A 14,408-nucleotide genomic window follows, 5' to 3' on the forward strand; every position below is an offset into this window, starting at 1 on the left:
TGGTTAGGATGTAGAAAACCACGGCAGACAGTAGCAAACAAGCTTATTTCTGTTCAGGAGGTCCCTGTCCTTTGGTTATTCTGTGCTTACAAAGAGTGGCACAGTCCTGTTAGCTTACATGAGTGCGCACAAGTGACTTGCAGGCCAGAGCTCCTCTGTAGGTATAAGTGCTTTCTAAAGATTTCATTAGCCACTCAGAAAGCTGAGAATGTGCAATGGGTAAAAAATCCCAAAGCTGGAATGGAAAACTGAGCACTTGCTACAAACAGCTTATACTGAGTCCACAGGTGAAGCCATACATCCCCAAAATAAGTTCATTAATGACGCCAATGCCCATTTTTACGTTAATTGCGATAACTTGGTGCAGACCAAAGCAGAGGTGCTGACCAAGAGCTGGAGGCTCTCTTGAAGGCACATTGTGTGGCATGCTGTGGGCAAAGGAGTCAGTGTGTATCAAGTACCAACAAGGATGAGGAGAGAGACAGCAAACAACTGTGCTGTAACTGCTAGGGTAACACAAAGAAAATATCACAGCTCTGATAATGATATCCTTTCAGCCAGCAAGCCTGCAACAGCTGGCCAGCTTTATCTCCTTTTGCTAGTACAGTATGTATCTCACAGTTCGCAAAGGCAAATACATACACAGAGTTGTCTTGTTTGTTATTCTGGAAGGTGCTGTTTTGGATCAGTCTACCCACAGCCACCCCTGTACTAGCAGGACACTCAAGGGCAGCTCATTCAGGGGCACTGGCACGATCAATTTTTTTTTTTAAGAGGAAGAACAGTCACAGATGGGCCCAAAAGGGGATTAGCAAAGGGAGAAACCTGAGTGCGGGTACCAGAAAACACAAAATCAGGCCTTTCAATCCATTCTGTGACCATATATTTCTAGCAGTGCTCTTGCGTTTCGTTGTGTAAAAGTGCTAGTGCAGGCCGACATGTCCCTGCTCATGTTCACACACTCCATTCAGTTAGCCACATAGAGCCATTTGTACCACTGACTCAAGAGCACTGCAGCTGGCTTTTAAGAAAACCTCTTGTCCGACACCTAAGAGCTGCCAAACAGCCAGGCCAGAGCAAAGCAATGTACGGGAAGTGAGCCGGGGCCTAGGCTTAAAATGGTACCTTCTTAAAGAAAATAAAGGAGGAAAATGAAAAGGAGCTAAGAGATTTAAGGAACAGACAGTTAAAAGTTCAAGATTACACACTACCGGCTCCCCAGAAGATGGGAATTAATATACAGGTGTTCAAACCAAACTAAGACTACAAGGTCCACATGGAGAACTGAACTTCAGTTGTCAAGAGAATCATCTCATCGGTCTGCCTTTCTCTAGAGACCCTTAGCATCCCTTCCCTTTTCCAACACATCACAGCTGTACACTGTGCATTGCAGACGCTGTATAGTCGCTCCTATGCAATGTTCACAAGAATACTGTTTCCATAACATCAGTTGTCACTACACAGGAAACAACTAGATACACTGCCTTTCACAGGGTTATTAGGTACACTTAACACAGAATTACATCCTTCAGGGAACCATTTCCATGATAATCGGAGCCCAGCATTTTGAGTCCTCTGTGCTCACGATGTGAGTGCTGCTGACCCGCCAACTCCGCGGCGGCTGCTGCTGCGCACGGTCACACAGCCTCAAGGCTGAGCACGAGCCCGGCCCCGTGCCAAGACTCCCTCCAAAGGGCTAAGCGTTACATATTCAATAATTATTACAAATAATTACTGCAGTGGCGGTAGAGTGGACAGAGTATGCTAGAAATACAAGGCACAAGACAAATTCTGGAAGAATACTGGGTGATATTTTAGACCTGTCAATTCATGCACCATGCTGATTCTTGGTGCAAATTACTCACATTTAGTCTGGACTGGCCTACAGTGAGCTTCTTTTGCCTTTAACAAAAGTGGTTTATGAGCCTGAATATCAATTCAGTAGCTGAGAGATAACATAAATCAGTAACACCATCAAATCGCTGTACTTTCCAGTGGTGGAAGAGATGGACATTATGCTAAATCAAGAAGAAAGTGCAAGTTTGGCCTTTAACAGCCCGGAATGAAATTTCATTTTGATACTCCCTGCTAAGTCATGGCCAGTACAGGAGTCTTGGAAGAGGAACTGTGGCTCCTCATCACTTAGAGACAGCAAATTTCATATCTTGGGGAAGCTGGAAGCTGCTGCCTGGTCTGTCGGGGGAAACATCACTACTTCCCTTTACCCCATAACATACCTCGCAAACCACAGGCTGAAGCTGAAAGGCCATAGTTTTCCCCAGGAACATCTAGTGTTGAGCAGCTGCTACAAAAACTGTTCTCCACTATATTTTAATACAAATGGAGCAGATGGGGAATGGCATGGGAGGATTTGTTTGTTGTGAACTTTTGTATATTGTTTCAAAACCAGTTTTGGATACAAACAAAAGCTTAGTTAGGAAAACTCTCAAGTCCTCCCCTTCACTCAGTTAATGACAGGTGGTTTGGGCTGATGCTTTTGCAAAGCAGTTTATAGGTTTGAGCGGTCCACATGATGTTTAGACAGAGGCACTTTCTCAGTAGCACAAAGCCTTCTCAGCTGGCTCTCCTGCCCAGATGTCCACAAATGTTAAGAGCAAAAGGCCAGCCAGAGCCGAGAACTCAAACTCCAAGGTTGGCATCCCCTTTTAGTGCTAGCAACCTTCAGAAGAGCCTATTCATTACTGGCTGCAAGGGTGCACAGTTTCAAGCAGTGTAGCCCGTTTCTGCCCCTGGTAATTCTGGTCCTCTTCCTCCATTTAAAAATGTATAGATTTTAGATTTCATATTTGTAAAAGTCACTTTGAAAGTCTCTATGTAGATAATACTGATGAGTTTAAATAGTAATTACAGTGGTTTCAACATGTAGACAGCATGTTAGCACTGTACTTCTGTAAGCTGTTCCATGTAAACAAGGTCCACAACTGTTGCAGGAGGTTGGAACTGCAGCGATGAGTGATCTAGGCCAAAGGCACCTTCCAGCTATTCCGGCTGTTGTTTGCCAGCACTCCATATGCTGTGCTTGAGATTTCAGTATGCACCTTTCTACTGCTGTATGTAGCCAATACATATTTTCTTTCTGCATAACGAAGTGTGGCCACAGAAATTTGTTTTCTTGCTAGGATAACCCACACTTGAGGAATTTATACTGTATAGGCAGCGTAGATTCCTATGCAGTAGCATACCCTGTAAGTCCTACGGGTCAAGCAGGGCTACTAACACTAATAGAAGTTAATAGCAGTATAATTTCTTTGTGTAACAACCAGCACGCAAGCATTAAGAACTAACCTATTGTAACAAACAGTCAATAGTCTTTGCTGGAAAATAATGAGTGACAACCTCACTTAAAACACCTTATCATTAAAACAAAGCAAGCAGCAGATTTCACAAGGACAGGACCTTCATCAAAGTATATATGTGCTGTATGTTCTTACACAAGGGTGGACATGGCAGAACCGACTGCAATGAAGCCATAATTGTGTACATGTTCAAACTACAGAGTCTGAATTTGTCAACTTCACCTGAAGTTCTAACATCTTAATGTAAAATTTACTTTATCCCTTTTTCAGTATAATTCACAAAGTAATTCAAGTCTCCTGCTCAGTATTTTAATTTAAACTTCATCAGAAAACAACTAGACATCATTATGATTCACTCTGAATTATTCAAATGTCCCAAACTTTCTCTCTCCTTAAAGGTTAGTGGTACTAAATGTGCAATTCCCCCCTCATGACATGAGTATAGCTCACAAGTGTGTGAGGAGACTGGGCACCTGGAAAGATGCAGCTACCCAAACCCAAGAAGTGTGCTCTCCTAAAGCTTCCTTCTTCAGTGCTCTTTTTTTTTTTTTTTTTTTTTTACCCCAAGTTGGTAAATAGCATCTGTCCTTTGAATGCATTCAGGCAGACAACAAAAGGATTCCAAAAAAAACAGGTGCTCAGACAGACCAATTTGTAACAGACTTTGTTAGAGCTGCAGACAGGGCTGAAGACAGGAAATTAACTGTACATCGGATACCATATAACACTTTTCTATGATAGCAGCACAGACTTCTGAAGGCTCACAAAAGCCAGAATAAATGCATTTTTCTATTGGCACTCTGTCTTGCATGCACAATTTGATCATTTCAATAGACCTTGCAAAGCTAGAGCTGGTACATAAAGCAATTGCTAAACAATCTGTATTACTGCCCTAGCTTCAAAATGCTGTGCAACAATTATCACCAGGCACCTCTTGATTAATCCAAACATATAAAAGGTTAGGAAAAATAATCAAAGCAGGAGGAATTAGGAGAAACAGGTACATCCATGAGAACTAAAATAAAGCAAACAAGCAATGAACCAGAAGTTTTATAACTTTTTTCCTCCAGTAAAGTACTTGCTGCTAGTTTCCAAGGTTCTTTGAACCTTGTACTAAATGTTGTCATGTAATTAATGTCAGGCCAGCAACCTCGCCTTTTCCAGGTTGTCATGACTCTGAAGCAGAAAGGAATAATTATTCGGTATCTGTGGGTAGCTGAAGGTTATTTTAATACCTGCGTACTTCTAGCTTACCATGAAAAATGACCCTCAAGTTTCTATAAAAAGCAGCTGTTCAATGTATATCATATTCAGGAACATTTAGGAACACTGTAAATCTGCTCTTCCTATTAAACAGAGAGACTAACTGCACAGACATGTTTTGATTTATAGAGCTCACTGTCTAAAATTCATCCTTTCTGCCTCTATTTAATATTTCTGTGTTTCTACATGAATTACATTGTTTATAAAAACAGAGAGGTAACAAGAATTAAAGTATCTTTAACAGTCAGCTACCTCAAACTATCTTCTACAAAGCATATTTACATTTCAATCGGCAGTGTTTTCCTAAAACATACATGAGACTAGAGAGCAAGACCAGGCAGATTTGTTAAAGATAAATATTCTGAAAGAGGGCTAAACTGATTATAACAGAAACATTCATCCAAATAAGCTCATTAAGGTTTTTGGATTTTCTGTTAATAATAGCCAATAGCTAAAAATAAGCCATGACGTTTCCAGCAATTAGAACAAATTGAGAAGTTACAATGATAAACTTACTAAAACGTAAACCCTTCTTTCATTCAGAGCTTCAGGATGCAAGCTGCAGTTTATTAAAGCATACAAATCTGTATTGAAGTTCTTGAAACAATCTTAAACATAGACAAAGAATGGTTTAAGATTATGTCACATTTCTTTCCGGAGCTGCAATGAAAGCTACAATACTATATTGACATTTAAATACATTTCATTTGTCTAAAGAAAGCATTTAAAGTTATTTCAGCTACTATTCAGCTCCTCTGATACTCAAACACTGCACATGCACGTACAGATTAAAGTATAATGCTCTGCAGCAAACAGCTTTCAGAATAAAATATTTTCTGTTTCTTAACATCCTACCTTCATAATTGCCTTCTAGGAGACCCAGATGCTCAAGTGCCTTCACAAATCCAACAATTATCACCAGTACAACAATCATTTCAAGTCCCTCCAAGTTCATCTTGAAAAATTATTCATGTAAAAGCATCTTTTCTTAGGGAGCGTCCTGACATCAGAGTTAGACTTTAATTAAAAAGCTCTCCTAGTCCAAGACATGCCACACAACCAGTCAAATACAATGCAAAAGAAGCCCAGCATATTCCTTCCATAAAACATTTCCATTGACAGCAAGATGAACACAGGAATGTAAGGAAGTCAAATCTTACCATGTCTGCATCACTTGCCTGCATGGATACAGATGTTTCAGTCTCTAAGGCAACAGAATATACAGTAACCACTTTGTTTAGCATTTCCTCTCTGTCACAGCCAAAATTCACCAAATCTGTCTGATATGTAGTAAAATCTGATGCTCCTTTTTCACACTGAATTACAGTTTTAGAGAGATCCCATACTTTAACAACACAGAGGAAAAAGTCCAAACACATTCTTTGCATGATACTAAAGTGAACTTCAGAAAACTCAAAGCAAAATCATTTAGTTCAGAAAATGACCTATTGCTGTTATTTCTCCATCAAGTGAAATACAATTACAGAAGGTTAGCTACACGTTTGAGTATCCTTTCCCACACTGCACACACACTTTACATCAAATACAGGAATCTAGTAAAATATTACATATGGTAAGAAGAGACTTGTTAGAGGGAAATCAGTGTTACAGTTTGAGGGGTATGTGAGAAACAAAAGCCTTTCCCTCTTGCTGCACAGCCCTGGGGCCTCTGTGCAGATGGTGGAACAACTGCCCTTGGTGTAGGTCAGCTGCCGTTCCCAGACTAGGAAAGGCAAGAAATGGCATCAAGGACGCAGTACGTGTGCAACTTACCGCTCTGCCTCAGGAAGCGCTTTTCCAAGCACTCAGAAAAACTGGAATTGTTTCCAAGTGCTTGGACCTGACAGTTAGGAACAGATTCTCTGAAGGACCTTATTCCCACCTGAGCACCTTAACAGCAGACATTGGCAAGCACTTGTCTGTCCTTCCTACTTACCTTCACTCAGCTCTCCCTATTTGCAGCCAGTTTCAGACATGCACAGAATTGAAAAAAACCAAAACCCCAAACCCTTTTGAAAGTCTGGCCACTTGTTCTGGTAACTGTTGATTATTTGGCCTGCCAAATGCAGTGCAATGGCTGCCACTTCTGCCCACAAGGTCACCTACTGCACTTGTTCTGTTCACTCATTTTGGGATAATCTGACTTTGAAAGTAAGAGAGAGATATATCTAAAATAGTCTAAACTTATGTTGATATTGTAATTATTATAATATTACATTAATAATGCTAATCTGAAAGACTGTTTTCAGTTATTGTTTTTTAACCGTTTGTGTACTTCTATCTTTAACTGATATTTTATGTTAATGTCTCCCAGGATATTCTTGTCAAGTTTCATTAAGTACTTAAATGATGTTACGAGGACTTGAGTACCAAGGCCTTCTGTACACTTGCCAGCTTACCCTCCTGGAACTACAAAATGGATCCTGTATGGCCGTATAGAGCAGAATCAGACCCAAAGACTCTTTTGAAAGCTGGTTAATGTTTTTTTCATTGACTTCAGCAATGTTTTGCTGTGTTGCGGGGTGTTGCTAAAGGCCTAAACGAAGCTGTTTCCCATATAATTATTCCAATGCATTAATATTTTAGAGGTATTCCTTCATTATCAATATAATTAACATCATCAGCATCTACACCTTTTCTCAGGTATCCCCATTCAAAAATAAATCTTATCTGCTTCTCCTCACTATCAAACCTCATTTAAGGATCTCACAACTCCTTACCAAATTTCTCATTGAGCCTTAACACTCCTGAGGGGAGGTTAAGAATTTACTAAAGTATCAAATCCAATTACTATGGAAATGAAATAATGTTTGGGACAGTGCAGACATAAGGTATTATAATATATAACAATAAATAATGTTTTAGTACAGAAAGCAAAAGAAAGAAACACTACCTGATGGAAATGGACTGGGATAGAGGGTAAAAAGAAGAAAGTAACTTAAGCTTAATTTTGGTCAAGTTTAAAACCTCTGCTCCTACTAAAAGTGACATGAGCTGAATGATGCCAATAAGCATTCAAAATTAATTTTATTTCTCTTTGGAAAGAAGATTTCTCACTGTCCAGTGCACTTGTACCACTGTTAGGGTTTGCTGCTGCTCTCAGCTGAACCACCAATGCAACCAATTAACAAACATAATTTCTTCTTGTCAAAAAATCCATTTTGTAGAAAGCAAGAATGGTCCAAAGACATGGATTTTTTTTGATAAAAGCTGCATTTCCAGAGCAACCCAGCTCCTTGACATGTTGAGGCATTCTCCCTCCCTGCTTGGATTCAAGAGGCAAAGTCCAAGTTCTGCTTTAGCCCATGCAGAGCAGAGAGCTGCCCTTGCCCAATGCCAGAGCTCCAACCTGGGAGGGCCTCCTCCACCCCCAAAAAGTAGAGAAGGCAGTTCCACAGACCCTACCTTCCTCTTGTGACACTTTTGTTATTGAATTATTGGTTGGTCTGCACCCTACTTCATGAAAGCTATTTGAAAGGTTTCCTCTTTTTTCAGACAAAAAAGCAACTTGTAAACCTCAGAGTACTTCCCAGCTGTTCTCTGGCCAGCCCAAGCCACCAGTAATAGTGTCTTTGGGGAGAGAGAATGAGAGAGAGAGAAAGAACCTACTCAAATATACTCCAATCAAAACTTATTTAGCTTGGGCGAAGCCGACAGAACAAAGCTGCAGGCTGTGCATTTCATACTAGTTACTTTCTCATAGCAATATATCATATTTGTAACAAACTCTCAATATAATTTTCAATCATTCTTTTTTGAGCCTCAGCAATTCACTGTGAAGGAAAACACTCCTGTCAACAGAGAAACGCAGGAGAGTTCTGTGAGGAAAATATCCAGTTACCACTGATTGCAGTATCTGATTATCCATTCACCTATGTACACACAGCGAAACTGTGGGCATTGCTACCTTAATTCCTCCTCTCTGTTCAGGGAGGAGGGCTGGGTGCCTGGCCAGCAGTGTGCTGCAGTGCCAGGGGGCAAGTTATCTGGCTGGACTTCCAGGCCATCACAGAGCACAGGAGGGACACGGAACAACAGGAAATCAAACTCTGTTTATCACTGCAATACGCATGCAGAATCCAGCATTCCTGGGAGTTCATTAGGTATGGATGCTAGGCCTAAGTAACTGCTTAATTAGCATCTGCTTTGCCGTTAGTTTTTCATAGCATGAGATAAAAATTAAGGTGCATGAAGTGTAGAACAAAAAGAAAAGAGGAGGAGAAAGACATGGCTAATAAAAAAGCAAAACTACAGACAGTTTTTCTCTGGGCAGACTCTCTGGGAGATGCTCACATACAGTGCTCTGATGTTGGATAAAGTTTGAACTCGTGCAGAACTGGGCATCCAGATGGGTCTGGCAGGTAACATGTTGGGTGCAGTGCTGGGGACCACACAGATAAATGGCTTGTGCCAGTGTCCTCACCATGCTTGTGAGAAACATCACCCTTCCATTCTCAGCAAACAAGGAAAGATCTCTAAGCTAACTCACACATGCAGCAAACAGCAGGAATCAGGAAAGCAAGCAGGAGAGCACCAGCACAGTATCTATTTGTTAGTTAAATTTTGCTTTACAGCTACCCTTAAGGGCATGTCTAAGTTTTGACCCCACTGTCTCAGTTCACAGCCCAGATACACTGCTCCTCTCATTTCCATCCGCCATTCCTCCCCTACACAAACCTCTTTTCATTTATTTTTCTTTAAACCTTGGAAACTGGGCCAAGTCCAAAGAGAAGATGACCCGTTCAGCATCACAGCTCCACTCTGATTAGGGTAGCAGCTGACAGCAAAGCCCCTGAGATTGCACTGCTCTGATCAAGCCCAGCTGTTCCTGATGGCCTCAGAATTCCATCTACCAACAACTGAAACCAAGGCAGATCACTGCAGAAAACACCTACAGCCCTCAGGGGGATCCACCCAGGGATGGCAGCAGCACAAGCAGCGCCGCAGACTCTCCCTCTGCTCCCTGGCCCTTCACTTCACACAAGAAATAAAGAAGGGGACAGTGCCAGCTGCAACGTGAGACTGTTTTGCAAAGTCAGTGTATTTTTATATTGATATTTTATATCAATTACACAGCTAATTCAGGACAGGGATTCCCAAGCTAGTCCGTATGCTGGGCTCCTCACTTCTTACATTGCTTTGCTCCTCTAGACAGTAACCAGTCGCTCAGCTGAGTTTTGTTGCAGCAGGCGCTGGCTGATCCATCATTTTATTAATAGTATGATTACTGTATAAATATTTCATTCCATGGTGTGTGTAGGAGGCTTCATTATGCCTCAGTATCTTCACATGCACATCTTTTTTAAATACAGCTCTGTTAAACTTACGGCAAATGTGTCAGTTCCAGCTCTTTCAATATTTCCTTTAATGCTCTCAGTATTTTCTCAAATGCTAATAATGATAAATTCCAGGCCAATTTATTCAGTGAATAAAATTCACATCTAATAATATAATTTCTTTTCTAATACAGTCATAGAAAAAGATGCAGTGAGAATTTAATGCAAATGGGAATTAAGTCTTTGAAAAAGAGAGTTGTCATTTTCCTACTTTATGTGCTGTATAATGAAACAGTACAGTAAGTATTGGTTACGTGTCCAGGGCAGTATTTTCACACTTCAGTGTTTCACAGATAAATTTGCCACACTCTTGTTTTTTAAAGCATTCTAGTCATATCCTTAATATAGACAGTGTCATCTTATTTTTTTTTCAGACTACTAACCATGTTCTTAATATAGACACTATCAACAGTGTTCAGTGATTTAATCCAGGAACAATCAGCAGTATGAACACCGAATTACACTTTTAACACAAGCAACTGCCACATTTCTGTTTGCTACTCCATCCCAGAAAAGGCAGTGCAAAACATTTGCAAAATGTGTTTCAGTTTTCCCAGGCCCCAGGGTCTGCTAGCAGCTCACACTCTAATTCTTTATTTTTACATTTTTTATTTCAATGTGGGACTTGCTTAGTTTAAATAAGTGATAAAATATTAAATTAAGGTATCTCAGGCAGAGATTTAATTTTCAGGTGAATGCTGAGGAGAAATTCCAGCTTGCGTCACTGAAAAAATGACGCTCTGATTATGGTTCAGTGATACCAGTGGTCTCCAAAGCGATCACGAGGCACACATTTACTTCCGAAGTAACAGTTAACATCTGTACTAAACTTCTAGTCACAGCATGGTCCATTTTTTAAAGAGGCTGTTTAAACCTGACTCAGACACAAATTTCCATGGTTCTGTATGCACACTTGTTGAATGCCTGCACCCGCAGCAAGAGAATGCAAAATCACCTGTGAGCAGAACAGCAGTAAACCAGCACCAAGAGCTGCAGTGGAAGAAGAAGCTGAGAGGCAACAGCAGCAACATCACCTAATGCTCGGTAATGCACTTCACGACCGATTTCCAAGGGTGCGGGTATATCATGGACCCAGGTTACAGGTGGAGAATGGGATGCATGGTATGATGAAGCGACTTGACTAAGGTCATTGAGCCTGTCCTGGCAGAGCCAGTGGCAGAAAACGAGACTCCCAGATATTTCGTGAGTATGCTCCCAGCCATACAAAGCCATTCTGCTCTCATGGATTTAGCAAGGAGGACAGATAACACCAGGCATGGAAAGCAGCTGAACCTCTCACATTGTAACAAATTACTGTGTCAAGGTAATTAATGCCTCCTTGTGTAAAAACCTGTCATGTCAGAGGAAGCATGAAACTGGAGTTAAAACAGACCGCCACCGCAGGCTTGCAAGGCTGTCAGGGATATATGCTGTTTGCAAAAGCACTGCATATGGATTCTCATGTCTTTCCTGAAGCTTTAGTCAAATTGGCTACATCATACTGAGAGGGCTTCAGAGAAGCCTCAGCTCCCTCAACTGAATGACAATGGAGACCGTTCCAGATACTCAACATAGCAAATATGGTGACTGTCTTTTCTCTGTTATAAAAAGGAGGTGGAGGGTGCTAATGGTATGAGAGAGAAAAACATATGGTGCATAGCAGAGCAGTGGAAAAATAAAGCAAGTTTTCAGAATTTTGGTGAAATTTTAGTTTGAAGAATTTTCCTCTAAGCAATCATCACAGCAGAAAACAACGCTTAATGTCAGGATCTGCCAGCAGGAAAAACCTGGGTCATCCAGCATCTGAGCAGCCAGTCACCTGTCTGTTACAAGCAAAACTGTGTGGAGTGTTCACTGCACAAAACTCTGCCCCGACCACAGACAAGGCTCAGGTGCGTTACCGTTGTTTTAACATAAATGTGTGCAAAAACCTGCGAGAAGCATTCCCTCCACTGAAAGAACTGGACTAGAAAAACATGCAACTCCTTTGGTTGGTTTTTCTGCTTTTGAAAAAGTCTAAAAGCGGCTATCATAACTATCTTTAATATACAACAGGAATTTCCTAGGGAAGAGGGTCAGCAAACCAGGAGTCTTCTCAAACATGAAGAGGCACTGCTGGACTGAACCAACCCTGCCTCAACAAGCAGAGTATGATACCCTAGAAAGGAAACATTTTGCCTTTTTTACATTTTAGTCGCAATTTATGATATCATACAGGAAGCCATTTCAAGAGCCATTCTTGAAAAAATCCCCTATTTTAGCACAACATACAGACTTGCCAAAAAATCAAGATCTATTTTAATCTTTAACTTAACTGGGTGAAGCTCTCACCTTCCTGGTCTTATTTTAGAAAATGAACAGCCCAGTGGTTAAGTCCCGTACTTGCCTTGCAGCTGGAACGTGCGGCAGGCTCTGTGACCACTGAAGCAGTACGCCCACTGATAGCTGCAGGGACGCTGCCACATTCTCATCCCAAGTACGACTTGCAGCCCAGCCATGATGTCCGACCCGTAGCTTTTGCCATTAATTTTTAAAACTGCATGGCAGCATTAGTAGGCCAATTGCCTTCACTTTCTGATTTCTAATTATAATGAGAAAAAGAACCCCCAAGACAAAGTCATGTTCAAAAGGAAAAAAGAAAACTCTATTTGAAGACAAAGTGTCTTGCAAACTCTCCCATCATATGTATCAATTTCCAGCAACAAATGTCCTATAATCTAAAGGAGCTGCTACCTATTGCATACAGACACCAGTTTGTTCTGGTCATCGGCCATCTCTACCTATTTTTTTCAGCCACGGCTGTAGCGCTGGGTATCAGCTCAGCGAAGCTACTCTTCTGCTGTTCTCATGTCTGCAGCCATCGGGGAGGTGGCAGCAAGCAGCACCCTGCAGGCTCAGGCCACAACATGACAACTTCTCCTCCCTCCCAGCCTTTAAGTGAGAGGTAACTCCAGCTTAGCAATGCACGTGGTGGCAGGGCAGGAAGGAGCTCCTTCCCACCACCACCATCCCTGCTGGGCACAGGCTGGGGCACGAGGGGCAGGACCTTCGCTCGGCTCTCCAGTTACTTTCCAAGGTCTCCTCCATTCCCGGGAAGGCTGTTTGCACCAGGTACAGGCTTGTGTTCAAACTTACCTCATTCAAAGGGTTGATAAGAATCAAGGTCATGTCTAGGATTTCACCATTAAGAGCAGCAGAACAAGGGCCTGAAGCAAAGGTTCTGACTTAGGCTAAAAATTAAGTATAAATGCAATATTGTGGCACAGGCAGACTTTCAAAGGCACAGATATCTGGATGCATTAATATGGTTTTTCATGGAAGTCTCTGCTTCCTTTAGATTCATATCTAATTCTCTTTACATCATTTAGAAAGCTTTGGCACTTGAGAAACCCATTGGAAAGCCTCCTCTACACCATACTTCATTGACTCATTTAGTTATCTACAGTTGCTGACGTCAAAGGATGGAGTAGAGTTACCCACCGACATTACTAATGAGCTGTGAAAGCACTCTATCACCCTATCAGCTATTTAACTTAATATTTAAACTATATATTCAAACTGTGTATTCAACCCCAGTGTTCAACTGACAGCTTCAAACCAGACATAACTTCAGCATTCTCATTAGAGAAAACACCGCGAGAAACTAGCCCGTGAAATAAAGCACTTCACAGCAATGTATAATGGCATAGCACTCCCTTTCTAGTAGATAAATTGAACAGGTTTACAGGTGGAAATAATTCTTTCTTCACCCATGACTGGTAGATATTGTTATTTAAATTGCACAAGCTCACACTTCAAATATCTAGAGTGAATCTTAATGCAAATGAAACAACATAGAAGATTCAAAATTGCCTACAAGTAGATCTAGTTATATGATTCCTCAAAGCTGATAATTAGTTGTTCAAAGCACTCTGCATTTGATTAAAGTTTGTCCAATTTACGGCAGAAGTCTACAGACTGTTGGAAACTGTGGGATTGTTATCACAGGAGGTCCTGCCCTACCCCAGGGGATCTGGGAAATGCAGTTTGCCCAGTGAGACTTGTATTCTGGACATACTGGTGCTGGGGAAAATAATGAGAGGACAAACCACTGAGTATCTGAGAATCTCTTGGTTCAGCACGTCTCACAAAATATATTGGTTTTGGCATAATCTTAAACGGGTAAAAAATCAGGACTACAAAAATATCCTGAGAACCACCACCTTTGTTTTGCTTCCAGATCTACTGCAAGTCCCTGGTGATTCAATTTTACCAGAGAATCCAAAATACCACTTCCTTTTTGAAGGAACCAAATCTTATACTTAATCACTGCTGTCTAAAATAGCAAATTTAGCCAATATCGTGTCAGATCACATACATTAAGAGCTTAGGAAAGATTATCTATTAATGGAAGAAAACACTCTATTTGTTTTGAAGCAGCATTCTGAAAGACATATCTCACGTCTGAAGGCAGCCTGTTGTGTTAGCAGATATGTTCCTTTTATCATAGCCC

General features: G+C 41.1%; 1 protein-coding gene across 6 annotated transcripts in view; it reads right to left on the minus strand.

Moving 5' to 3' along the window:
• KCNIP1 (potassium voltage-gated channel interacting protein 1) overlaps positions 1-14,408 on the minus strand; it is a 463,655-nt gene that overhangs the window by 135,531 nt on the left and 313,716 nt on the right. Inside the window, exon 1 of one of the 6 annotated variants that reach the window (XM_069773043.1) lies at positions 5,741-6,182. The exons of 4 other annotated variants lie outside the window; for them this stretch is intronic. Coding sequence is in view for 1 of the 2 variants with exons in the window: in XM_069773039.1 (XP_069629140.1) it covers positions 5,436-5,535 (100 nt within the window). In the remaining variant the exon portion in view is untranslated. Of the gene's footprint in view, positions 1-5,435; positions 5,646-5,740; positions 6,183-14,408 lie in introns of those variants that run through there. One more of the 6 variants, XM_069773039.1, reaches the window with a different exon arrangement.

This window comes from Haliaeetus albicilla, chromosome 27, assembly GCF_947461875.1.
Source record: "Haliaeetus albicilla chromosome 27, bHalAlb1.1, whole genome shotgun sequence".
Lineage (NCBI taxonomy): Eukaryota > Metazoa > Chordata > Aves > Accipitriformes > Accipitridae > Haliaeetus > Haliaeetus albicilla.